The following is a 27,496-nucleotide window of genomic DNA, read 5'->3' as shown; positions in this document are numbered from 1 at the left end:
TCCAAAACTCACTCGTCTTCCCTCCTCTCCAGATCAGACAACAGTACAAGAACTGCTTCACATGTCTTTGCTCTGGAAACAGCTTCAAGTGCAACAAATAAAATCAACACTATTTTACAGGATGTTTTATATGATACAGACGTTTTATGTTTAATGTCTGTCATTAAGTATCATGTCATCTGGGTTCTTGCTGGTGAGTGAAAAGCATATGGTTGCATATTCTTAATGATATTGCATTGTTGATTGTTAATTGTTATTCTATGATGTTTTTAAATGATTATTAAAATAATTATTAAATATTTTCAGTTAAATTTAGGCAATTGTCTAAAACATTTAAGCTCATGGTAAAGGGAAATAACATGAGTTTACATTATATGTAATCAGATGATGAGTTGTGAAGCTCTTTATTTACTGATCCTCCATTATTATATTTTGGTTTGTTGAGCTCAGAATGCTGATTGTGATCTCTTCACATTTTAAATATTGATGTGCGTCATACAATGTCATGTAAATGGGTGAATATATTGAAGGAGGGAATTCACAGGTTTTCATGTTCCACAAAAGGTTTTTGCATGTCAAGCTCAGAAGCTCCTACAGAGAAAATGAGGGTTTTCCCCATAAAGAGTCTTTTATATTTTGACAAGTGAATATTTACAAACATATATTTCAGTTTTATCTGTAACTAGATTTACATTCATAACTAAACTATAAAAATATAACAGTGAACAGCTGAAGACCCAAACTCAAAGTGAGTCCTCAGATGGCTTGTACATTAAAGCGTGTGAATGATTCATTTTCCTTTTCATTCAGGTTATGTTTTTGTATTTATGTAGTTGTATTATGTATTTTTAAGGTCTTAATAAACAATATGATATTGTAGTTGTGTTTGTGAAGGCCTTTGTGAGTTTTTACTGATTAATTTGAATTAGAATTTGAATTTAAGAAGGAAACGGTGCATATGAGTTCATATTTTCCCTTCAGGCTGATGGAGTGATAACCTTATGGTAAATATACACAAAGGTACACCACACACAAATATTTGCTTTGTTAGGCGGTCAACTGTTTCAGGTGAAGACCACTGCTTTCAGCTCATATCAGGTAAGATCTTTCTGCTCTTAATAATGATGTTGATAAATCATATAAATCGTGAAGTGATTGTTTGGTCTGTGTGTAGTTGGATTTGGTTGAGTAATTTGGGTTTTGACCAGGTCAGGACTCTTATGAAAATCTAAATCATTTTAAATCATCAGATGTAAATTCATAAATGCAGTGGAGTATTCCTCTTGTGTGTGTGTGTGTGTATGTTTTTATATCCTAGTAGGGACTTAAAATTGAATTCAGTTCATGTCATCTTTATTTCTATAGCACTTCTACAATGTAGATTGTGTCAAAGCAGCTTAACATTGAAGTTCTGTAAGATTGAAACTGTGTCAGTCCAGTTTTGCAGACTGCACACAGACTCATTCGGACATGAATTTTCCTCTCCACTCAAGCTTAAAAATCATACAGAATTAAGTATGTTAAAAATAAACTTTATATTTTGTGTATGTTGTTTTGTGTTTATCTAGAATGTCAGTCCTAATTGTTTTTTTCTCTGAACTGTGAAGGAAACTCATCTTCTGGGCTGATTAGTGGATGAACAGAAACACATCAGACTGTCATAATCGACAATGGCCTGCATAATTCTGTTTAAATGTAAGATTATTTCTCATAGTTCACAACTCTGACTTTGACTGAGTTTATATAATGAATGTGGATTTAACATGATCAAACTGCAGCACAATTTAATTCAGTATCATTTGTGTTTTTCCTATTTCAGGGTTTCTAAAAGCACTGATTATCATCTCTGTTATAAAGCGTACGTATAACTTTTTTTTGGTTCACTATGATGTTGATTCATCTCACACACATTGTTACTGTTTTAAATGCAGTAAAGGTGTGCATGTGATGCATAAATAAGTGTCTGAGTCAGAGCTACAGTAACAGAATCTGTATTTGCTTTGGACAAAAGTCACTTACAGGTTTAGAAAATATTTAAGTGAAATTTTAAAAAGCTCACGTGTTTCAGCAGTACATTTATTGTCATTGGTAGAAGTCGACTGCAGTATGTCGTAATCAATTTTATAAGGTGTTTAAACACAGTTGGTAACAGTGTGTGAATATAGCCAGCCTCTAATGGTTAAAATGTATTAATTATAGGGATGTAACGATGTGCACATTAGCGACGAGCAAGAGGTGGGACGGCAGAGTAAAATAACAGCGGGGAAGTCCGCCAAACAAACACAAATTGCATGCAAATACTGCAAAAAGACATTTGCTTACACTCAGGGCCGGCCCAAGCCTTCAGGGGGCCCTAAGCAGGATTTTAGTTGGGGCCCCCTTGGTGCAAACAATGTGACAAATTATCGTTGATCCTTGATTATTCGCACACTGTAAATTTAAAACATGCATTATCGATTTTATTTGCTGTAGTTGTGTTACTTAAATCATAAAATATGTTTAAAGACAATTCCAAATATTATACTGCAGAAACAACTGCCTATTGATCAACTGCCTATTGATCAACTGCCTATTGATCAACTGCCTATTGATGCCACAAAACTAAACAATTAGACACAAAACATTAATCTAAGCTGTAATTAATGTTGACAGAAACAAAAACAGCTGGAAGTAGCCAATAGCATACTTATTATTATTATTATTATTATTATTATTATTATTCAATCACAAAACGCTGCCAAACAGTCAAAAATAGTGACAATAAAAATATTTTTTTAAAAATGGATAAATGTTAACATAAATGCATTTTGTAGTTCAAATAGCTTAAAACTATTTACATAAAATTCAAATTAAATCAGGAAGCATTTTGTAGACATATTTGCATATAGCATATTACTAAATATCTAGAAAAAAAAAATCAGTTTTCATAAATAATTATAAATTAAGTGAATTTTTTTCTGTAAAGTGAACAAATTAATCTGCCAATGAGATAAGTAAAATAATCTTATTTAAAACCAAAAACAATATTCTTTTATTTACCCTAATTGGCAGATTATTGAGCTTTTTTTATGAAAAAAAAAAAAAATGCTGTTATGGGAAGCGCCTGGTGGTGGCTGGGTGTACTGTATCTAAAGCGGTAATCTGTTGCAGTCAGTGTGAAAGACTGATTAATTAATTCATATCTTTTGTAAATTTAGATAAGTATAGATACTTGGCGCCAGAGTATGTATCGCGGCCGGAAATAACATGATAAATGGGCATATGTTTTGTCCCACCCCTTATCCATAACCCAACAAACAAACATAAAACGAAAAGTCACTCATTCATTTCGTGCACTCTTGGGGGCCCCCTGGTGGCCACGGGGCCCTAAGCAGCCGCTTAGTTCGCTTATGCCTTGGGCCGGCTCTGCTTACACTAACAGAACAAAGAAAATAATGCACATATACCATTAGCACAGGGAAAACTGCTGTCACAGACATCATACGCAAACAAACTATTAATAAGCCAAGCCATGCGGACCGGATGATCTGCAGCTTCGCTTACTTCGACGAGTGCTACAGAGATCACACGGTACATCAGTGTTTTCATAGCAAGTGTGAAAATGTTTTTCAGACAGAAATAGAAAGTTATTCTGTTACAGAACCAAGTATTAGATTACAAATTAGTTTATGCATATTTTAATAATTTGCTTATTATAATTATTATTATTATTGAATATTTAAAAATGTTTAAAAAAGATTATCTCTGCTTAAGTGTATCGCACTCATACTTGCAGTTGAAGTCAGTATTATTAGCCCCCCTGTTTATTTTTTTCCCCAATTTCTGTTTAACGGAGAGCAGATTTCTTCAACACATTTCTAAACATAATAGTTTTAATAACTCATTTCTAATAACTGATTTCTTTTATCTTTGTCATGATGACAGTAAATAATAATTGACTAGATATTCTTCAAGACACTTCTATTCAGCTTAAAGTGACATTTAAAGGCTTAACTAGGTGAACTAGGCAGGTTAGGGTAATTAGGCAAGTTATTGTATAATGATGGTTTGTTCTGTAGATTATCGAAAAAAAGGGGCTAATAATATTGACCTTAAATGGTTTAAATTTTTTTTTTTAACTATTATTCTAGCCAAAATAAAACAAATAAGACTTTCTCCAGAAGAAAAAATATTATCAGACATACTGTGCAAATTTCCTGAATCTGTTAAACATCATTTGGGAAATATTGAAAACATAAAAAAAATTCAAAGGGGGGCTAATAATTCTGACTTCAACTGTATACTAATTAACTTCACAGGTAATATTAATTATTCACCTTCATAATCATGTTCAACTCCTGTCTCTGTCCTACTATATATTTAGTAGTTTTATAATCAGTATTTTATGCCAGTGTTCAGTCCCCTGGAGCAGAGGGCCTATTGAGCACGTTTGTACACACTGCTCTCTGCTTTAGGAAAGGTTTACCTCTCCGCACCAGCCATCTCAGTCCCCAGTCAAAGAGGTTTTTTTTTTTCAGCAAGGGGCATTGTAAATGTGCAAAGATCCCAGCTTATGCCAGAAAACATAGATATGCTGATATTTATTTAAAAAAATATCAAATCCCAGCACAGTCACAGTTTTAGTCGGTTTATATTAATGAGTCGTCTTTAGTTTATTTTATTATTATTTTTTTAAATATCAATTTATTTTTTTTATTTATTTTTTAAATAGCAATTTAGTTATGGCAGAAAATATATGAAGAGTTGCTATATCCCGTGAACCAATCAGAAGCAGTGGCGGTTCTAGACCAGAGTAACTGGGGGGGACAGGCAGGGGCCACTTGTACTTTTAGGGTGCAAACTTTAACATACATCACAAACTATTTAAAGAATTATTTGAAGTCATTGATTTATGCATCACTCTGAAGTCTTCATAAACATTCATTCATTCCCTTTTATAATCTGGTGTCACCACAGTGGAATGAATCACCAACTTATCCAGCATATGTTTTATGCAGCGGATGCCTTTTCAGCTGCAACCCATGACTGGGAAACACTCCACACCACGGACAATTTAGCTTATCCAATTAACCTATACCACATGTCTTTGGACTTGTGGGGGAAACCAGAGCACCTGGAGGAAACCTACGGGAGAACATGCAAACTCCACACAAAAACGCCAACTGACCCAGCCGGGGCTCGAACCAGCAACCTTCTTGCTGTGAGGCGAATGTGCTACCCACTGCGCCACTGTGCAGTCAATTTTTTGCCATCCTAATAATTTAAAATAATGTTTCCCAAGTGATCTAAAACCAAGGAGATTTTCACAGTATTCCCTATAAAACATAAATAATTATTCTGGAGTCATAATAAGTTTTAATTATTATACATTTTACTATATTACTTATAGTTTATTTCTTGAATAAAAGCAGTTTTTCATTTTTTAAAAAAACAATTTTAAGTCAGTGTTATTAGCCTCCTTTAAGAAATATGTACTGTGGATTTTTTGATTGTCTGCACAATAAACCAGTCATACAATAACTTGACTAACTATTCCAACTATCCTAGTTAACATAACCTAGTTAAGTCTTTAAATTACACTTTAATCTGAATCAAAGACTATAGAATACTTAAAGGAACTTTGTATACAACTGTCTTGCTAAATAACTAGTAATTATGTACTGACTGTCACTATGGGAAAGATAGAAAAGTAGTTATTCGAAATGAGTTAGTTAAACTATTATATTAAAAAACGTGTTGTAAATACATCATGTGTTGAAGACTTCTGCTTTGTCACGACTGAAATCAAAAACGAGTGAAGGCAAAACTAAACGAGTTGAATATTACTTTTACATGAGCGTGACTGAAAACTAAACTGGTTCAATGTGTTACATCTGTTCTCTGGTACGCTGACAGTTTGTAAGTTCAAGACTGCATTTCCTAGCGTAAAACTATGTACACTAGATTTCTGATTGATAATAACCTCTGCATAGCTGAGGACTAAAAGTTTTGATATCGCTACTGAAAACAGAAGTCTCGTAGATCCTATATGTGACCGCTGTAATCAAGCACCTGCAGACTTAATACATATGTTTTGGCTGTGCCCATCAATCACTTCTTTTTGGCTATCAATTTTCAAGTGTTTCTCTTCTGTGACAAAGACACACATCGAACCGTGTCCTCTTATTGCACTTTTTGGACTTTCCCAGAATATAGTAGGGTTATCAAGTTGTACTGCAAATGCCCTTGCATTTTTGACACTGTTAGCAAGACGTTGTATTCTGTTATTATGGAAACAAAGATTCCCTCCGAGTTTTGACAGCTGGTTGCGGGACGCAATGAGCTTCATCCACTTGGAAAAAATTAGGTTTACAATAAATGGCAATACTAGGGCCTTTTCTGAAACATGGGACCCATTTAGACTTTTTTTTCTGAGCATATCACATGACTAGGTACTTTATAAATATCCGAGGACTCATTTTTTTATAATTTTGAGTTATTTATTTATTTAATTTTTATTCTTTATAATTTATTCATTTTATTTACTAAACTGTTTCTATTTATTTGATTATTATTTTATTATCATGAGTAATTATTATTATTATTATTTATTTTTCTTTTCTTTTAATGATAAATGTAATTTCAACTTATGTTATGCAGAGGGTAGGGGTGGGAATAATATTTGTTTAAATTTCTCTGTAAAAATACTATGTTATATCTGAAAAGTTTAATAAACAAATAAAAAAAAAAGAAAACAGAAGTCTAATATCATCAAAAGTGGACATTTTGATAGTGTTTCACAACATGAACATGACTGAAGTTGAATCTTTTTATTACCTGTGTCAATTTGCGGTTAACTTCTGACGAATGCGGGGAACTGAAGTGCGCACTGCGAAGCACCATCACTGACAGAGAGGGCGGAAACGCGCGGAAGCGAGTGCGCGCAAGAGCGAGAGCCCGTGCAACCGATGACTGATTTTGCTTCTCCGTGGTGTTCTGACACAAATACGCGTCCAAATTTAGGGGGGGTCCAAGCTTGCTGACACGGGGGCACCGGGCCCCCCATCTAGAATCGCCACTGATCAGAAGGCGTGAATCGAATCATTTGTTTTCAATGTAGCTGTGCGCTGATACGCCGGCTTTATGGGGCTGTTTTATTCTGATTTCGATTTCGATTTTAAAAGACGGAGTTTAAGGAACTGGATGAGACTGTCCGACTGTCAGTAAATGGCAAATGTAAACGTCCCTTACCTCAAAACACACTGTACAGTCGGAAGTGTAGCATGTATTCATAATGTTTTTTTGCACAGCGACACTACTTTAAATGAGTCTGATTTACTATACATTAATCAGCAACTGCGTTTCACAAAAGACAGAGTTACATCCCACGTGGATGCTCTTTAGATAAACAAGAGACCAATAGCTTAAGTATGGTGAGAATGAATGAATGAATGACAGCTTCTACAATTGTCTGAGAGGCATCCCTTTTTTGCCCTGTAGCCCTACCTTGTGTTTTATTTGCTTAATTTTTAAAAGATAAATATAATGAATAAAACTAAACATTATTTGTATTCTTTATTATACCTATACGTCTGATAAGCTGATGGACAATGAACAGATATTGATGTTTCATAATGTTTTTACACTACATTATTTAAATCTACCAAGCTTAGTTTGCAATGTTTGCAATGTTTACATTGCTCTGCTTACATTAAACCTAAATCTCAAATATCAGAAATGACAACAGATTGTTCAGATTTACTTAATGTCAGTTTTAATGTTATTGATTAATGCACTTACTTGACAGATTTCATTTATTCATTTTCCTTCTGCTTTTTCTCTGGTTTATCACAGCGGAATGAACCGCCAATTACTCGACAGATTTATGTATTTTTAATTTCAGGTGGTATGTGTAGGTGTTTTATGTTTGGTCAAATAATTTCTAATGGCATCTTAAGTGATTTTCAGCTAATTATACTGTTTTATCTCAATAGGTTGATTTAGAGGTTTTGCAAAAAACAAAACAAAAAAAAAAGCAGAAGTGGATTTAGCTGGTTTTGACCCAAAAGAAAATTTACCTTTTTAAAAACCAAAGAATTGTCTGAAGTGACATTTTAGAAAAAAGGTTATTTTATTTACCAGCTAATAACCTTATCTTTACATATTGAAACTTCTAAACCTAATTATAGGAGCCTGATAGAAAATGCTCATTTACAAGAAAAGAGATCTGATGGATTTAGAGGGTTTTGCATCTGAACTCTTCATATTATTTTCCAAAACAATGTGCTGCATTTAAGAAAAAACGAAAGGGCTTTTAAAATAGTTGTTAAAAAAAAAAACATTTTTAGTATTGACATTTAGTATTGTGCATCGTGAGTCAGGAGAATCATTAATTAAAACTAATTAATTATATTTTTTATAATCACACTTAATAAGCTGCAGAAACATTCTCCGATTGTACGTGTCATCAGAGGGGAAAAGCCCCGCCCATTAGTGACAATCTCTCCCTCATTAGCATAGGGGGTTAGTTTTGTTTTTGAATCTGCCACTATGCTGACACACAGGCATTTGTAGCTCCGCCCTCTTTAAAAAAAAAGAGCTCAATCTCAGTTGAATTTAAAGCGACAGTCAGCGAAATGGCACAATTAGTCCTTAAGCCTATATATGCCGTTTCAAAGAGTTATAAAAGATTATTTGTGGGGCATTTCAAGCTGAAACTTTACACACACTCGGGACATCAGAGACTTATTTTACATCTTATAAAAAGAGCCATAATGGGTCCCCTTTAATACCCAACAATTCATTCATTCATTCAGAAGAGTTGAAATAAACTCTATGTAACGAGGAGACTGACACGGAGGGATCCATTATGCAGTATTTATTAGTCACAGTCAAATATCCAATACGCACTAAAGTGCGAACACACATCAACAGTAATCAATAATGGTCTTGGGGCTGGCGGCTGAAAGACACAGAGTGATTTACCAGGCATAGATCAGTGGCAGGCGGTGTGGTTCAGAATCCGTTAGACAGGCTTGGGTCGAGGGCAGGCAGCGTGGTTCAGAGTCCGTGTATAAAGCAAGGGTCGTGGGCAGGCAGAAGGCAACTCAGAGTCAGAAACAGTCCGGGGTTATTCTCAGAAGATCAGACAGGAAAGAGCGCTCAGTAATGCTGGCCGGGGCTAAACAAGACTTCACAATGAACTGGTGTTTGAGTGTGGCTTATATAGGAAGCGTGGGTCGTTAACTAGATTCAGTTCAGGTGTGTGCACAATCAGTTGATGGATGATGGATGATGTAATGCTTAAAAGTTCGGGGATGGTGACCTCTGCTGGCCAGCGAGGGGAATGACTGGGACCGAGTCGGTAACACTCTACTTTTGTTTGACTTCAGAAGAATTAAAATTTGGCACACAAATCATACGGTAAAGACGTCTTTGTGTCGGGCTGTCATAGGGCTAATTTTTTTTATTCAGTTTGGACAGATTTCATCATAGTAAACGGGTGTATAGTAAATATAGTAAAAATTACAGTAAATTATAGCAGAGAGGAAATCCTATATGTTCACCTAAAGAAAAAGTCTTCACAACAGTTTAATCTGATATTAGGATGAGCAAAGAAGATTCGCATGAACTGTTAAATAAAAGCCTGTCTATTAGTTTAATTGTGTCTTTTTTAATGTAACTTTTTTCCAGATGTTTCAACATCCACCTTTTCACTAGTGAAGGCTACAGATGGTAATGTACTAAACTACATAATATCAGTGCATTGTACACTGGGCTTTTTTTTTTTTTTTACAAACATTCAAATGTTGTATTTCAGAGCACAACAAAAGCAGTGCATTGCTGAAGTAGGATTTTTCTGCATTCAGACACATTCATATGTTATGTTTTGAACTGCATAACAAATCTGCAACAATTATAGATTTTGGTTGTACGATTATATAGTCTGAAGAATAATCATGGTTTTAGGGTTATCACGTCTAATGTAAATTCAAGCTTTATATTAGGCAAACTATTTAGATAAACTGTTGTTGCCATCTGCGTTCATGCATACATAATGATTTTAATAATAATTCGTCTAACATATCTTTTGTTAACATTGCACTGAAAGGCACGCACAACTCTCACCGTGAGATGTTTTCTACTGCGTGCGCCCGGAAAGACGTAAGCGAGTTGCTCAACTTGTGCGCGCACATTGGCATATATTCTTACATTAAAAATACCAACTTGCAAACGAAAAAGACGTGATATGGGAACATCCGCTGCTGGTGTGCATGCGTATTAGCCTCAGTGTGCATACATGGAACTTTGAACTAGCGCACAGTTGGCAACTTGGCATAACTTTGTTTAATTGTAGCGGTTTCGTTTTGTTCCGTGCAACAGAAATGCAGCTTAGAAGCCTTTACGATTAATTAACTGCGATGAATTAAAGCGCAGTTAATAGTGAAATCGGCTAATATCGTTGCATCCCTAATGACGATATCAATGCCTTTTCTACAAACACATTCAAATGTTTTCGGCTGCCGCGCCACTCGTTTTGGTGACTCGCGCTCTGCGCCTCTGCAGCTCATGCTGTATTGAACAGACGCACGTCACTTCATAACTACAGCGGCTGTTTATCGACTGAACTAAATTTATTTTTGATGTCTTGGTCACACTATTTGGAGGGCCGGAACAAATTGCCTCAGGGGCCAGGTTCGGCCCGCGGGCCGCCAACTGAATATCCCTAAATACTGTTGTCTGCTGTGTTTTAACTGAATAGAGATGTAATGCTCCACTGCTTTATCTTGTTTTTCTCAATAATTCCTGCTGTTTCAGTAACTCTGATTGTCAGTTCTCTGAGCACCTCATGTCTGATTCCTCCATTACTGACACAATATTTAAATATTGAATACCGTCATTATTGCAAAAAATCATTGGTTAGTTGATGAGGCAGAGCACAGTGTCAGGATTACCAACACAATCTCACGGCAATTCGTAACTTTTTTTTTAGTGGCTAATTCGTACGAATTCGTACGAGCTAATTCGTACAATTTAGTACGATTTGCTCATCCTCCAATGACGGTTGGGTTTAGGGGCGGGGTTAGGTGCCACGCCTCCTTTTTAAAATCGTACCATTTCGTACGACTGAACTCGTACGAATTCCTACGAATTAGCCACTAAACAGTCAAAACGTAAAATACTTGCGTTTTCTCGTGAGATCAGGCTGGGATTACAGGAGTCTAGATTTCTAATAGTAACAAAATAATTATTAGTAATAAAAAAATTCAAAACTTTGTTACTATTAAGAAATTAGTGTATTTAGAATTTCAGCTATTAATATATGATATCTGTAATTATCTTAACTGTATTAGTGTCTTAGAATATATATAATAATAGGAAAGACAGCGTATAATAATACTGTATGTGAAAAAAGTGACTTCATCAAAAGCCTACAAAGAAGTATATGTAGAATACCTTATTATACATTTTAAACTGTGAATATTTTTTAAAAGTGATTTTCTATTAAATATTATCAACTATTCTTGCTACAACAATTTTTAATAATGCTCTTTTTGACACCTACCCAGAGGATGTTCATTAAATATTGATCTCTCTTTAACCATTTCTTTGGTATATAAAAAAATATATACAAAATAAAATCAAAGTGTATTACAGATTTAAAGATATCTTGTAAGGCATTGTGCATTTCGTTCCAATATTTATGAAAACAGGGAAGTCCCAGAAAATGTGATAGTGATTTGCATTTTAATTTCATATTGGATATTATAGTAATATTTGTTCATCGTCATGTTTAATCTTTACTGTAGTTTGGTAGTTTGTCATTTTCTTGTCCAAGACACACTGATATTAAAACAATCCTGTAAGTGCATTATAAAGAATAATAGGAATATAGATTGAGTTACAGAATTAAATATTTTGTTAAGCTTTAATATTTGTGAATTGTTACACTGAACAATTGTGAAATGTTAATTGTCTTCAGCTGTTCTTCTGTATGGATTTTATTATTTATAAAGTTAAAATTATGTTAATAATTTTTTTTTTCATGTGTTTATAACACATTAAATGTGTTATAACAGCTAATCTGACTGACCCCTGCAACAACTACACTGTGCTGAATGACTCATGGAGATCCGTCAATAATACAAATAACGCCAACACGTGTGACGCCTCAGTCTTCTGGAGCGGCTGGTATCGGCTCTTCATTAACGGTCTGAGTGCTCATATCCCAGACACATGTGTTGCAGTGTCTAGCTGTGGCACTTCTTTCCCACTGTGGATTCGTGGTGGACACCCGACAGTAAAGAATGGAATCGTCACTCGAGATGTCTGCGGTAACGCTCTCGGTTACTGCTGTTTTTACGGCTCTTATCCTATTCGAGTCAAAGCCTGTCCAGAAAACTATTATGTCTATGAGCTGCTTGGACCAACTGCCTGTAATTTAGCCTACTGTGCAGGTAATTATACTCACATCAGTTCTTTCTACACATTCATATTTGTGTGTGTTTCTGATTATTGATCCTAAATAAACATCATCTCAGTTTATGATTGGTTGCAGCCATTTTAAAGTTTCAAGATTATGAAGTTGGCCAGTTAGTGCACTTATTAGAAGCACACACTGACTGACATTACATATTAACATCTGACATTTGTGTTTAATTATAATACAGTTTTTATGTACAGACATAAAGACTTTAATCTGTCACCTGTGAAGCATCAGATAAAGCAGGAATAAATTATAATAATTAAGATGTTTGGCACCACTGAATAGGTTTACATGTACATTATAAACTCAAATGTCTAGTGTTTTCATCACCTTCATGGCCTTTTAACTGTTCATGTTTTATTGATGTAAATTTTCAGATGTTGGCAGTGTTATCATCAGCTCTACAGCCGCCACACCACTGATCATCACACCTGGTAAAGAAACACTGCTGGCTTCGGCTTTTATATTGACGATAACGTTGTTTTAATGTTGTTCATGAAAACAGTAAAGTGTTCAGTCATTAGCAGTTGTGTTGTTATATCTGGCTCTTTTTTATTATAAAATAACCAAGCTATGAATTTAGCTCATTTTGAAATGTACTTGGGAACTCAATATTACACATAAAGAGTAAATCAGTGACCGGTGAATCCGCCAGTGTTGTCTAACAGTGCACATACTGGATAGTTACAGGAGTTCATTAATAACTGTCATTGTAAGAGATCAGTAATTTTAAACATTATTAAGAATCATTCCTTTAAGTTCAGACATTCACTGTTAACATAAAACAAACTGATTAAACTGATGCACATGATTAAAAATACAGGTAAAACACCAGTGAAAAATCTATACTGAAACTTTAGTCATATCAACACAATTCATTGTGCCTTTTTTACAAACTTTTCTGAGTAACGTAGAGCTACATTTGTTCATAATTAGCATTTTTGCGAGTAAATAGAATCATAATTGTGCAGTTGTTTAAAAATGTTACTTAAATAACATGTGTTATTGTATTTAAAAATAGATCTGATATTTTTATTGATAATTTGCTGAAGTGTATTTTATATTATCATTACTTTTATAAATGCATCTATATTAATCATATATTATATTTACACTGATGGTCAGAACAGTGCTCATTGTGTGTTTAAATTGTAAATGAGTGTAAAATATAGAAATGCTGCTTCATTAAGAGTCTGATGATGAGCTGCTGTGATGGAAAAACCTTCATCCTCTCTGTAATGAGGAGACCTGATGTTTTAATCAGAGATCAGACAGAGCTGATTGGCCAGCTTAAAAAACCATGTGACTGGATAAAGAGGATATCGATTTAAGCTAATTTAAACTCAAACACTGCATAAAACAGATTTACGGCAATTTACAAATATGTGACAGTGTGCAGAAGCAGGAGATATCAAATGTAAATGAGGTCATGCATCAGGAATTAGTGTATTGAGAACATTTATATTAAGACAGTGATTTCATTCTGTTATTTATGGTTTATTTTTCTGCAGATCCCTGTTACAACTACACTGTGCTGAACGATTCATGGAGAGCCAACAGCAGTCAGCCATCAAAGCCAGTGACCATGTGTGACCAGTCAGTGCCCTGGAGAGGCTGGTATCGGCTCTTCATTAACAATCTGAACGCTCAGATCCCAGACACATGTGTTGAGAAGTATAGTTGTGGCACTGATTACCCAATGTGGATTCGTGGTGGACACCCAACAGTAGAGGATGAAGTCGTCACTCGAGATGTCTGCGTTCATGCTTACAATTACTGCTGCTATATGGGCTCTTATCCTGTTCGAATCAAAGCCTGTCCAGGAAATTATTATGTCTATGAGCTGCTTAGACCAACTGATTGTAATTTAGCCTACTGTACAGGTAATTATACTCACATCAGTTCTTTCAAGATATTTGTGTCTCTGGTTATTTGTCTATTATTTAGAATGAACACTTTATCATATCACATATTTTATTGATTTTCAGCTTTTTTTTCAGTTCAGATGATGAATGTGGTCAGTTAGTCATTATCATCACATCACTGATCAGCAGTATTATATTATTTGAGTAAATTCATTATCAATGTTTAATATAATGAGAAAAGACTCATCTCTCATCAGCATCTCTAACCAGTGAAGTTTTATTTTAATTACTAAATTTTTTTAAAAATGAATGATTTGTTCCACTGCACACTGTTACAGTACATAAACATTTAGGCTAAATAATGTCTATAATTTATACCGAACAAACTCAAAATCTCAAATCTTAGTATTATTTAGATTAATTTCTTTATTTTTATGTTTTGGTGTTTACACATGAAGAACTAAAACTGACTTATTAATTTTGTATTATTGAATAGATTTTCTAGAGTCTTACTGTATTTAAATTTTTCATCTTTAGAAAAATAAAATGTTGTAAAAATTAGGGCTGTCAATTGATTTCAAAAATTAACTAATCACTAATTAATCAGTTATTTTTTACAGAAAAAAACATCAAAACAATTAATGCCAATAACAAACAAAAATTATTTCCATGTTGGATTCTAAGTGGACTACAAAAAAAAAACAAAAAAAAAACAGTCATTGCAAATATGGAAAATTATAATAATAATAAAGTATTGAATACAAACAATTGTATTCATTGTAAAGTTGTATTGCGAGTTGAGAAAATTAAATATAAAGTAGAAACAATTTTGCTTAGTCCGCAACATTTCGCCAGTTGCTAAGAAAGTCCAGTCTGTTAACATTATCGGGGGACAATGTGGCCAAGGGGTACATCAAAGGCAGGTACCAAAGACTATAGACTTCTTACAGGGACTTTGGTCACACCATCTCTAAACAATTAATTCTAAACAGCTTTGAGGGATACGGACACCGAAAAGACTATAGAATACATATAGAATGCCTTAAAGAGACTTTGGACACCGTCAGCGATGTCAGGCGTTTGCTCTTGTTGCTAGGAAACGCACACCCACACACACACGCGCAGTACAGGTCACCCTGTGAGCGAGTCCCTTCAGATTTATCAACACGCACAGTCGCGTTCATCAAATGTGCTTAAACTAAGCATCCTAAAGTATGGCTGTATTGTACAAGTAAGGATTCTGACACAGCAACGTAAAGCAGACACTTTACAAAAGTTGAATTTAGGGGGAAACACGTCAAACTTAATAAAACATGTGAGGGCGCACGGAATCAACTTAAAGGCAGAGAAATGGGCCGTCTTTGACAGCTTGCGACATCACCTGGCACTTTCACTGAGAACATTTACATGGACACCAATATTCCAATTTTATGATTAAGATAAAGCTCTTATTAAGAGTTTACCATGTAAACAGCATTTTTTGATTACCTTAAAGGATCACGCGAGTCCCGAAATGCGGAGGTTTTTCTTTCCGTTTGTCATGCGGTATCAAATTCCATTAAAACAGCACTCTTCCAACAGTCCTTACTTCATATTTTCATCCAATAATTGTCACGGGGCATGAACAATATGTCACTGAATGAACTGCGGTTAAAGTCTAAAAAATAAAATTGAAGCACCCGAAATTGCATGAAACTCTGGAGGAAACGCTGGATAGCCTGGTAATGCAACATTAATTGTTTAAACTGAAACTTTCCCTCTAAAAGCGCTTCCTTGGTCTTATCCATATTTCTTTGCACGTTAAACACATGTCGGCAACAACAGGAAATAAAAAAACTGTAACTGCCTTAATTGCAGACATTTTTTTTTTACGCGTTAAATATTTCAAATTAATCACATGCGTTAACGTGCCAATTTTGACAGCCCTTAAAAAAATCTGAATAAGCAGTTTATGCATAAGGCTTGGATCGTCAGTTTATATAAATTACTGCTACAGTAAGTGTCCGGATTCTGCCACTTCAGTCTTGTTAATTCTTGTTTTGGTGGCAGAGTCCGGACACTAGTCCTGTCTTGTCTAGTATGTTGTGCTCGGCTCGAGTTTTCTCAGGTCAAGCGCTCATTCCTGTCATTGTCTGTCTTTGTCATTGTATGAGCGCTGTCTTGGCCTCGCTTGGGCCGTGCGCGTTCCCGCTTGACATGGGCGTGTGGGGTCCGGGCGTGCTCAGGAATGCGCACTCAGTCTACTACAGCCTGCTGTTTCATTCTTGGCGCCTCAGTCTAGGTGGTTTTGTTTGGCGCTGGGATTGGAACATGCACGTTGCATGTGTGAGTGCACAGTATGTCTTTGTATTTTATTGTGTACTCGTGTCTTGCATCCTGTTGGTGTTGCTGTTTAGCACATGACCTGGTGTTTACATTGTGGCTGTGGGCTTTACTGTTGAGTTTCACGTGATTAATGGATTAATTCCCTGTACTGCGCCAGTTCATCATCGTTTATTCTACATTATCTAGTCTTGTTCCAGCCCTGATCCTTGTCAGTCTGCACAGTCCAGTTTTTTCTTTATTTGTGTTTCAATTATGTTTCCCCCTCAGAGGAGTTTTTGTTGCTTTTTGTTTAATTCTATAGTTAATAAACCAATTTTCTAGTCTGCATTTGAGTCCTGACTAATGTTTTCATGCACTCTTTGTATTTTCAGTATTATTAGTCTGATTGATTAATGTTTTCCAGTTGTTTCCAACATGAACTTCACCAGCACCAGTACAACAGTCGCACCACAGACGAGCTCAGCTGGTAATGTAGTCTGATGATTCCTCTGTTGAGTGTGTTTTACTGACTGTGTGTTGAACTGTAGAACTGAACAGGTGTGTGAGTGTGTTTGTGTCTCTGGATAAAGATGAAGGATTAAAGAGAATCTGAAGTTGCAGATCATTACAGACATTTTCATGAACATCTTTTTCGTGTGAGATGTGTTGTTGTGTTCACTGTGATTTCTCTCATTGCAGTAATAAATATCACGCTGCAGGAAGGATGCTCAGTAAGTTGAGTTTCTGAAATATACCTTTAATAGTTCAGAGGGCTGTGTGATTATATTTGTGCTGTACACATGTAATTTAACAATGAATGTGCTTCTCTATTTATTTCTGATGGTTTTGTCCAGAATCTTATGTTGTTTGTTATTAATATTGTGAAACATGATTGAGGACACGACTCATGATTCCTGCACTGTATAAAGCTGAATTGTGATTTCAGAATCAGAGCTCTGGAGGATGTCTTCAAAATCTTCTTGAGCAGATAGAGAACATTACAGCTCAAGAGCTTCCACTGAATGTAAGTCTTCAAGAGAAACATAATAAAGTCAGTTCTGTTAGAGTTGACTGACAGAGCAGTTTTATCTTTCTGTCTTTACATTTGCATGTGTGTTTGATCATTGAATCAGACGGTGACCGACATATTGAATGTGATCTTCAACGCTTCAGAGAAGATTTCAGTGTCTTCATCATCAGCCAGTCCATCTGAACTAGCCTCATATGGAAATAAAGTGTTGAAAAGCAGCGAGAAACTCATTTCTACACTGGTGAAGCCGACAGAAACAAGTGCCAACGTCAGTTTTACTCTTGAGACTGTAGGTAAGTGGAGACACTGTTATTATTGATGATGAACCTGAGATTATTAATATCAGAGACTCAATCACACCAGCTCAGACCTGCTCATCTTTGACTCGCTCAAACTGAGCAACACTTCCAAATATAAGAAAATAATAATTAATAGCTGAATCTGTGATGATATGAGCTCATGCTACTGTATATGTAGCCCTCTCTACATGAATCCAGCAGGGAAAAGATACACACATGCACAGTCTGTATACAGATATACAAATAGGAGTTTAAAAATAAATCCTGTTGCACATTGTTACCGTTTTTATTTAGTGAATAATATAAGGAGATAGACGATTCAGAGAATGTAAATATGATTTGCTTTTGGCTGTCTGAAGTCTCGTTTTGCGCTCCTGTTACATGAACCACCGCAGTGCGCAGGTACACGGACTAAGACAGCAGCACAGAGAGGATCATATGTGTAAGTCAGATGTCTTTTGCTGAGAGCCAGACATTTGGCCCAGGGTGGTGTTGGGGGGTTGAAAATCACTCTGGCACTTGCATTGTAGTGATCTTTGAAAATGAACACTTTCCCAGACCCTCTCACCCAGTGATTGAGTGCAGTGACATCTGATGGCTCAAGAGTGATGGTTCATGTGGCAGTATTGAGCTGGTGGGCTCATATCTGAGGAATGAGAGTTTACACATGGCTGTGCATACTCTGCCTAGGGCAGGGGTTTTCAAACTTTTAGGACACACGCCCACCCAAGTTTAGCCAATTTCACTCACCCCATCCCCCCCAAGGCACCCCTCCCCTGAGCCAAAATTATAATGCATGCGCAAACATCATATATTACTTGCTGCGTTTAAAGTGCTTAGCACTATTTACATTGAAACATGAATATACCGCTTACCTGGTTTGGTGTGATGGCTGAGCCTGTTTTTGAGAGGACAACATGCTAATCTGGAGTTGGATTCCTGACAAGACCAACCGTAAATCGTCTTCCACTGTCAATAAGCGTGAGCCATAACCTACTTACTTTTGATGTATGTATATACAGAAAATGCTGCTTCGCAAAGCCAAGTTCACAAAGCCCTGACAGTGTGGTTGAGTCGAACATTAAGTATGTTTACATGGGCAACAATACTTCAATATGATTAAAACAATACTCTGATTAAGAGTCTACCATGTAAACAGTGATTTTTGATCACCTTAATCTGACTAAAGTCATAACTGAACTAAACAGAAATGGAATTAAGAGTATGGAGTATAAATATATTAGTGGCATTTTTGAAGTAAACACCGAAATCAAACTATTACCGTCATGTAGGACTTTTTGCACTGCATTTGCGACAAGATCTACACACACGGATGTAAGTAAAGGACCACACACACACACACACACATCACGAAATGCGAACGCTTTTTTCTTTCCATTCAGCATGCGGTATCAAATTCCATTAAAACAACACTCCTCCACCAGTCCTTACTCCATATTCGCATCTAATACCCCAGTTTGTCATGGGGGCATGAATGAAGTATTCATGAGTGAAAGTGAAACTGCAGTTAAAGTTGAAAGAATTAAAGATGAAACAACCTGCAGGAAACGTGGATAGCTTGGTGACGCAACATTTAAAAAGCACTTCACGTAACACCTTAATTATATTATTGTCTTAATCAGATTAAGGCAAATAACTATTACTGATGTCCATGTAAGCGTAGTCAGTAATGACTTCAAAGTAAGTGAAAGATCCAGAAGTGCATCCTGCTGATTTAATTTAGAAGGGCACTTTTTTGTCAGACAGCTCAACTGTTTATCTTTCATTCGCCGTCATTCATTTTAAAAAGCAGTCGGTCCATTTTATTTGTATATATTTTACTAGAATGCATTAAGTCTACAGGTGCCTGATAGTTAGCTGTGGAACTAACGTTGATCAGGTTCACTCTAGTTAACATATAAATATCGTCATCATAATTTACTCGAGTGCATGCCTCAAAATTCTCGCATCCCCCTTAATAGGTTCTGGCGTGCCCCACAGTTTGAAAACCCCTGGCCTAGAGTAGGTAACAGTTTCAGGTCTGTTGATGGTTTTAGCTGGAGGTATCTCCAAATCTCCTAGATCTTACACTTAGTCTGGTCATTTTGAGAGAGATAACTGGAAAATAAGCTCACTAAAACAATGCAGTTTGAAAAAGACCGTTTGCCACACTCTTATTAAACGGGACCCTCTGTTGGATACAAGATTTTCAGGAATCCCAAAATGGTGAATGATTTTATAGAAGAGAATCTCTGCTGTTTCCAGTGCGATAAGTATTTCAGTGACCGGAATAAGCTTGCAAACTTGATAGCACCCATTCACAAATTCCAGACCACAGCTTTTGTTTTTGGATAGGTGTTGTTCAGGGATGGGACCAAGGTCAATGAGAAATAGGGAACATTTGTCAAGGAATCGAGGAGACAGCAGAGATGAGCATCCTTAGAAATATTGAAGAACATCATAGGTCATATTGGACCACCAGTACCAGATAGAGATCATCAAGAATGCTGATTGCCTGGGTCCAGAGCCTGAAGATGTGTGCATGAGTTCAGGAGGGTTGCACAAAGATCTGATCATTAATGGACCATTCTATTGGACTGATGATGATGGCTAGAGGTGCACTTCATGATTTTGCCAAATACAATGCAATCCTGGATTAACATCTATGTTGATCCTGGAGCATCATTTTTGTTTGAAAATGTAATCCATACCTATTCCCTACCCCTAAACCCAACCATAAGGGGAATAACATTTGGATAACAATCATGTAGAAATGCATAAACCTAACCATAAGCCTAAACGTAACTTAAACGGTAAACTTATCCCTTAATTCTGGGGCTGATTGGAATGTTGTTCCAGGATCAACATAGATGTTAATGCAGGAACAGGTCCTACTTGGTGAAATGAGGTTGTCGGGCTAGAGATAGGATGGTTCAGGAGGTGCTACTTTAAGAACAGGCAAGTAAACTCTTGACAGGGCATCTGCTTGATGATTCTTGGTACCTGGTCAGTGTGTAAGAGTGGAGTTGAATCCTGAAGTTAAACTGAGGTTGAGTCTTTGCTTGATGAATGGATTCAAGATTTCTGAGATCAGTGATGACTTTGAAATGGTGTTTGGCTCCATCTGTGTCCTAGTCTCTGTAATTACATAACCCACAAAAGTGGATGGATGGTTGATGAAATATTTTTTCAGCTTGAGGTACAGTTGGTGCTTGTTCAGCTTTTGGACGACTTGAGTAACTTGATTACAATGTTCTGTTGTCCTTTAGCAGTAAATTATACGACATTGATGTAAACCCCAGCAAAGTGTTTCAGGAACTCACTGAATGCTTTATTCATGTACCTTTGAAAGATTATCAACGGGTTGACCAGCACTTATGGCATCAGCTGGTACTCATAGGTACTGGAGAGGTGCTCCTTAAATTCAGTTTTGTGAAGATTTGAGCTCTACAAAGCTGTTCTGGGTCAGCAAAAACCAGAAGAAGGGTTAGTAATACTTAATGTTTGACTTTAGGGGGCTGTAATTGACTAAAAGTAAAATGAATGCTTGGTTCAATGCATATCCAATATACAGAGTAGGGGTGGGCGATATGACCTAAAATTAATATCACAGTATTTTTCATCTTTTGAACGGTGACGGTATAATATCATGGTATTACTTTCAATAGCAAAATAATATACATCTCAAGGAAGAACAGACAAAAGAAGGTCTCACTTCTATCACTCTTTAAAAGTTTTGGTTTGGGTCATTGTAAATGCTCAGTCTTGTTATGAGCTGATCTTCATTTCTCTGTGTTGGTGGAATAAAGCAGGCGAGTCAGCCGCACCAATTTATGAGCAGACAGAGCAGGATTCTCATGATGACCACCGGCGCAATACCGCTCTTTGTTATGAGCCATAGTTTCAGTGTAAACTTAGTAAAGGCGAGTTTCTTTGGCGATGATGTCTACAGTATTAGACTTTATATTTAGCGGACATTTGCGCTGAACACGCGGTAAATGCAACGCATCGAGATTCGGGCACCTTCTCCGAAAACACTCGATTGATCTCAGCTGGCGGATCAACATTTACCTCATGTCATGATCGCTGTCATCTGCGCCATTATTATTATTATAACTTTAGGTGAGGTTTGCAAACCTGTGCACTTTTCACTCTTCAGCCGTTTGCATTTCCTGCAGTAACAAAAGCTCCCTGTTATCTGACAGCGGGAAGCGTTGAGTGACTGACAGCTATGAACCAATACAGCAGCAGGGTAGAGCGATTCAGCAAGTTTATAGAGAAAATCAAATCAGATTGCACTACAACCATTATATTCAGACACACAAATGCTCCCAAATATATTATGAGGGCGCATAGATTAAATTTCGGGCGCTCATGCGACCAAAATGGTTGCAATTTCGAGCCCTGTAGTATAAGGACATGTATTCAGACCACAACTGAACGTTTGAAGAAAATTGAATGCCTTATTATTTAGAATTAGCTATTATTGATGTAAATGCAGCCGTTCAAGGCGCATAATTGATTTATTACGGTATTGACGGTATCCATGTCGTGGCGCAATGTCACACCCGTGATGACTATGACACCGGTGTACCGCCCACCCCTAATACAGAGTATACACTGGGTAACTTGTGTTGCCTCGGGCAGTAGCTCCATGCCAATGTGGTGAAAGTTTGGTGTCCAGCTGCTTAATGAACATCCTAAAATGGCCTGTACTCATGGGGAACATCCACTTCTTGATGAGTTTTGGGTCTTCTTACACATTTAAAGTTGATTTCTAAGAAATCAGTTTTTGGAAGGATTCAGAGACCAGAAGGAAATTTCATGGACTTCATTGGTGTGACTGACTCAGTGACGTAGTGTTATCTTATTTAATTATTTGATTTAGAAATTTAGAAATCTCAGAATCTATAAAATAAATTAGCACATAACAGCATGTTTGTTTTTAATCAGAGGGACAAGTCTTCATAGTTGGACCACAGGTGACCTTAGAGAAAATCCCTCAACTTGATACGACAAATTCTTCTGTAGACATCGATCTTATTGGCATCGCCAAGAACAACAATAACAGTAAGTTGAATATTTGGTGTAATTTAGTGTTTTATGTATAATGAAACCTCATTTCACCACCACTAAACCACATTTACTCTTTTGACTCTTGTTATTTTCATATAATATTGCATGTAAGCATCTGTTTCTGTAAACAAAAATCTAAAGAAAATCGACACACTGCCACTTTAGCTCTCAAAAAGTCTTTAATCAAAGACTTAGTCAAAGATTAAAGACATCTTGAGAGCAAAAGTGGCAGTGTGCCGATTTTCTTTGGATCTTTTTCTACAAATGTTTGTTTTTGATCGAGCACCTGCCTTTGAGATTTTCTAGATGTGTGCACACTTCTGTTTTTAGCATCTGTTTCTGTCTCACAGGATCTGCTGTGGCTTTTATGAGCTACACCACAATGGAGAATCTACTGAAGGCCGACTTCTTCAACACAACTAATGACACCATTAAAACCATGATGTCCACTGTGATCTCAGCTACTCTTCCCAAAACCAGCAACACTGCACTCACCAAAGCAGTCAACTTCACCTTCAGACACATCAGAGTGAGAGACTGAAATGTGTTTTTGTCCAACATCAGCACTGATCAACATCTGAACACATCTAATATTCACTCTTCTCATATTTTCTGCTCGTTTCTTCTTCTTCTTGCAGGAGTTTGACCCCAACGGTTCTCTGTCCTGTGTGTACTGGAATATCAGCGAGTGGATTGTAGATGGTTGTTCTGTGTTAAACAGCAACAGCAGCCACACTGTGTGTTCCTGTGTTCATCTGTCCACATTCGCTCTCATCATGCAGACCAGCAGCAGTCCACCACCGGTACCAGAACATTTCTAGAGACAATTGAAGAGCAGCACAGATTTGGCACTCATGTTCTCTGCATGTTTTCTCAGAGCGATCGGCTGGATCTGCTGAATCTGGTGTGTGTGATCGTGGATCTGGTGTTCTTCAGTTTGGCTCTGTTGTCCTTTGCTCTTTGTCAGTGGAGTCCTGGAGTCAATAATGTGGCTCGAATCAACATCTGCATCAGTCTGCTGTCGGCTCACCTTCTGTTTCTGCTCACACAACAGTTCCTGAACCTCATTCGCCCTCAGCAGGTGAGAATGATGAAGAAGCTCTACAGCTCAGCACAGCCGCACTGAGAATCATCATCACCCTCTCTCATGGTCTCCAGGTGTTGTGTGTGGTGATAGCAGGCCTTCTGCACTTCCTCTTCCTCTCCGCCTTTGTGTGGATGTTCATTGAAGCTGTGCTGCTCTTCATCTGTGTCAAGAACCTATCACGGATCAGCTCAAAAAAAAAGGAGGTGCTTAGCAGTGGATTCCTGTGTGTGATTGGATATGTGGTTGCTCTGGTTGTGGTGTGTGTGTCTATAGGGCTGGTTCCAGAAGGATACGGCAGTGAACAGTGAGTTGTTGTTGTTTATTTCTTCATTTGATTAAAAGCTCCAACTCGTAACAACGTCACACACAAGATTAAAATTAGTAACTGTCGTGTTCTTGTTGATAAATGTATTTAATTATCATTATATTGTATTTTCCTCTAATCAGATGCTGGATTAAAACAGATAAAGGGTTTATCTGGAGTTTTCTGGGTCCTGTTTGTGTCATACTAGCAGTAAGTTTTAGTTACAGATATGTTTACATGAGCTGTTTAAATCGACAAAACAAAACTGATCATTACTGTTTTCCACAGTTGAACACGATTCTCTTCATCAGGATCAGCATCAGTCTGAAATCAGCTCTCGCAAAACTAAACGCTGAAGTTTCACAGATGAAGCAAACCAAGTAACAAACCTGATTCATTCTTTATAAAACCCATATTCATTAAACTACACACAATATCTTGTTCTTTCTCTCGTTTACCACAGGGTTATGGTGTTTAAAACACTGGGTCAGTTTGTGGTTCTTGGTTGTTTTTGGATTCTGGGTTTCGTCCCTAATAGCAGTGAGGTGCTGCAGATCGTCTTCCTGATCTTGAACTCTCAGCAGGGAACCTTCATCTTCCTGATCTACTGTGTGCTCAATAATGAGGTCAGACATTTACTCCGTTTTCAGGCATATTCAATGCCAATTTAAGGCAAAAGACAGAGAAAATTAGCAATGAAGTCAGCTGTGTGCTTATATGTATGAGTTGTTAGTAGATCACTTGCAGAACCTTCCTCTCCTGTCAGCACTTTTATTTAATCGTGCTCTTTAAGTCTCTTAAATCATATTTTCTTGTTCTTATAAACAGTTTTATGATCACTCGTGATGTATAAAAGGTTAAACTGATCTCCTGAACTCCTTCTCTCATTCTTGTCCAGATCAGGCAGCAGTACTGGAGGTGCTTCAAATATCTGTGCTCTGGATGCAAAGAAAACTGAGGACTGCAGCATCGTGTACAGGCAATATGAAGTACTGTAATGTACACACATGATTTTTAAACAGAATTATTGTACTAAATGTCATTAATTCAGTTTGAAAATGATTGAAAAATGTGATGTGTAAGACACTTAATATTACAGCTGACAGTACTGTTGATGGAAAGCATTGACTCTTCTTTAATCACTAAACATTGAATTTAACATTACTCGGTGAAGGGTAAAGATATTTGGACTAAATCTAAAAGCTTTTGTTCACTTCAAAGGGTTCTGACTTGTTTTTAGGATATGTTAATTATTATTATGGGGGTGGTTTGCTTCTTAATATATCTCCATTGTTATGTATTGTTATTGCATAATGAACAGTACAGATAAAAGCACCCTTAGCTTAAAGATTTGAAGACATCATTCAATAAATATTGTAATTTACAGACAAATCATTTTGAACTTGATTATTTTCAATATTCTGCTGCTGCAGACACGTCCAATCCCTAACCAACAGGCTACAGACCATACCATCGCATATTTCCCATAACATTTCATATGCCATGGAAATTTCAAGACCTAACTAGTAAAGTAACTGTAATTTTTCATTAAAATACCTGCAACAAATTAGGGCTGGTCCAATCAGGATTTTAGCAGCCGATACTCAGTACCGATTTCTTGTCATGGTGATCAGCCAATACTGAGTACCGATTTTAATGCTTCAAGCATTATTATACTAGATGAATTATGCTGAACTGTAATAGTAGATATGGACTAGTGTCTACTCGTTGTGTGAAACTAAGGTGTGCAGTATGAATGTAACTGTATTATTTTGATACATATATGTAACTTATTTGATCTATTTTTAATACGGAGACATGCTGTGACATGTGAATTTCTCTTTGGGATTAATAAAGTCTAACAAACAAAAACAAATAATGCATAAAGCACTTTTTTTTCTAAGGATGATACATAAGTGGAGTTTTCTCCTTACCTTAGAGAATAAATAAGGATGTTGTGTATAATCCCTTAAACATTTCTAATAAGCATTTAGTGTGGACACGTCATGACCAGAAGCAGCTTTACAGAAAATAATAGATAAGACAGATTTTTAAAAACTTTTAAGAAATGATTAACCATGCGGCGGCACCGTGGCTCAGTGGCTACCACTGTCGCCTAACAGCAAAAATGGTTGCTGGTTCGAGTCCCAGCTGGGTCAGTTGCCATTTCTGTGTGGAATTTGCATGTTCTCCACGTGTTGGTGTGGGTTTACTCCGGGTGCTCCGGTTTCCCCCACTGTCCAAACACATGCGCTATAGGGGAATTGAATAAACTAAATTGGCCATAGTGTAGGAGTGTGTGTGTGTGGATGAGAGTGTATGGGTGTTTCCCAGTACTGGGTTTAGGCTGGAAGGCCATTTGCTAAAATAGTTGGCAGTTCATGCAGCTGTGGCGACTCCTGATGGATAAAGGGACTAAGCTGAAGGAAAATGAATGAATGAATGAATGAATGAATGATTAACAATGCAATTTGGAAACATTGTAAATGATGGAAGAAGAATTCAACACATCTCAATTAAGAAAGAGAGCACATATTTGATGCTTAAGAACCTAAAATGCACAGCTATATATCCATTACTGCTTTACTAAAAGATAACAGGCCTATAAACTTCTGTTTATTGCAATAAGCATATTACAAAAAGTTATATTATTAAATATTCAAGTTATTGAATATCAAATATTATTTTTTAATTTCCCTAATATTTCCTGAAAGATTTTAATCGAACTTGTGTAACGTTTCCAGTCCTTCGGCTCTTCTTCTTCCTCTGCGTTGTGTTATTTTTTTTAATGAAGGCCCGGACACAGTATTTGGTTAATATATAATAACAATAATAATAATAAACAATACAGCCCTTTATGTGGATGACTTGCTGCAGACATACAACATCTAAATAAAATAGAAAATCAAATCAACCGCTTGGCCTTGTTAAAGAGCACAGTCCAGCAGACATTATAAAAGCCATTTAACTTAAAGCACATGTCACTTCTCTACACTGAATGCTCAATGATAATATAACCGAATTATAAACTAAATGTGCGAAATCGCTACTTCTTAAAGTTAATA

At 36.5% G+C, this 27,496-nt stretch overlaps 2 protein-coding genes across 2 annotated transcripts in view; both read left to right on the top strand.

Moving 5' to 3' along the window:
* The window catches only part of adgre9 (adhesion G protein-coupled receptor E9), a 67,003-nt gene extending 66,155 nt beyond the window's left edge, over positions 1 to 848 (top strand). The window contains exon 14 of the mRNA XM_056456045.1: positions 33 to 848. Coding sequence (XP_056312020.1) covers positions 33 to 101 — 69 coding nt within the window. The 3' untranslated portion in view covers positions 102 to 848. The remainder of the gene's footprint in view (positions 1 to 32) is intronic.
* Positions 849 to 1,036: 188 nt separating this feature from the next.
* LOC130223261 (adhesion G protein-coupled receptor E3-like) lies at positions 1,037 to 25,757 on the top strand. The gene is made up of 20 exons (XM_056456037.1): positions 1,037 to 1,098; positions 1,608 to 1,695; positions 1,820 to 1,858; positions 9,673 to 9,714; positions 12,060 to 12,437; positions 12,844 to 12,900; positions 13,978 to 14,349; positions 17,060 to 17,122; positions 17,335 to 17,366; positions 17,582 to 17,659; positions 17,769 to 17,958; positions 22,918 to 23,034; positions 23,391 to 23,569; positions 23,679 to 23,843; positions 23,918 to 24,121; positions 24,199 to 24,431; positions 24,575 to 24,641; positions 24,720 to 24,811; positions 24,895 to 25,057; positions 25,330 to 25,757. Exons 2-20 carry the CDS (start codon positions 1,671 to 1,673, stop codon positions 25,387 to 25,389), a joined length of 2,556 nt encoding a protein of 851 aa, XP_056312012.1. The 5' UTR covers positions 1,037 to 1,098; positions 1,608 to 1,670; the 3' UTR covers positions 25,390 to 25,757.
* Positions 25,758 to 27,496: the final 1,739 nt, after the last annotated feature.

This window comes from Danio aesculapii, chromosome 1 (genome assembly GCF_903798145.1).
Source record: "Danio aesculapii chromosome 1, fDanAes4.1, whole genome shotgun sequence".
NCBI classification, from domain to species: domain Eukaryota; kingdom Metazoa; phylum Chordata; class Actinopteri; order Cypriniformes; family Danionidae; genus Danio; species Danio aesculapii.
This window is presented reverse-complemented; position numbering and strand designations above follow the sequence as displayed.

Bases quoted from the DNA above. Each gene is read 5' to 3' on its own strand.
- LOC130223261 (XM_056456037.1), top strand. From the start codon at position 1,671: ATGGCCTGCATAATTCTGTTTAAAT. The intron at 14,350-17,059 runs GTAATTATACTC...AATGTTTTCCAG, and splicing joins TAATTTAGCCTACTGTACAG to TTGTTTCCAACATGAACTTC. The intron at 24,642-24,719 runs GTAAGTTTTAGT...TGTTTTCCACAG, and splicing joins CTGTTTGTGTCATACTAGCA to TTGAACACGATTCTCTTCAT.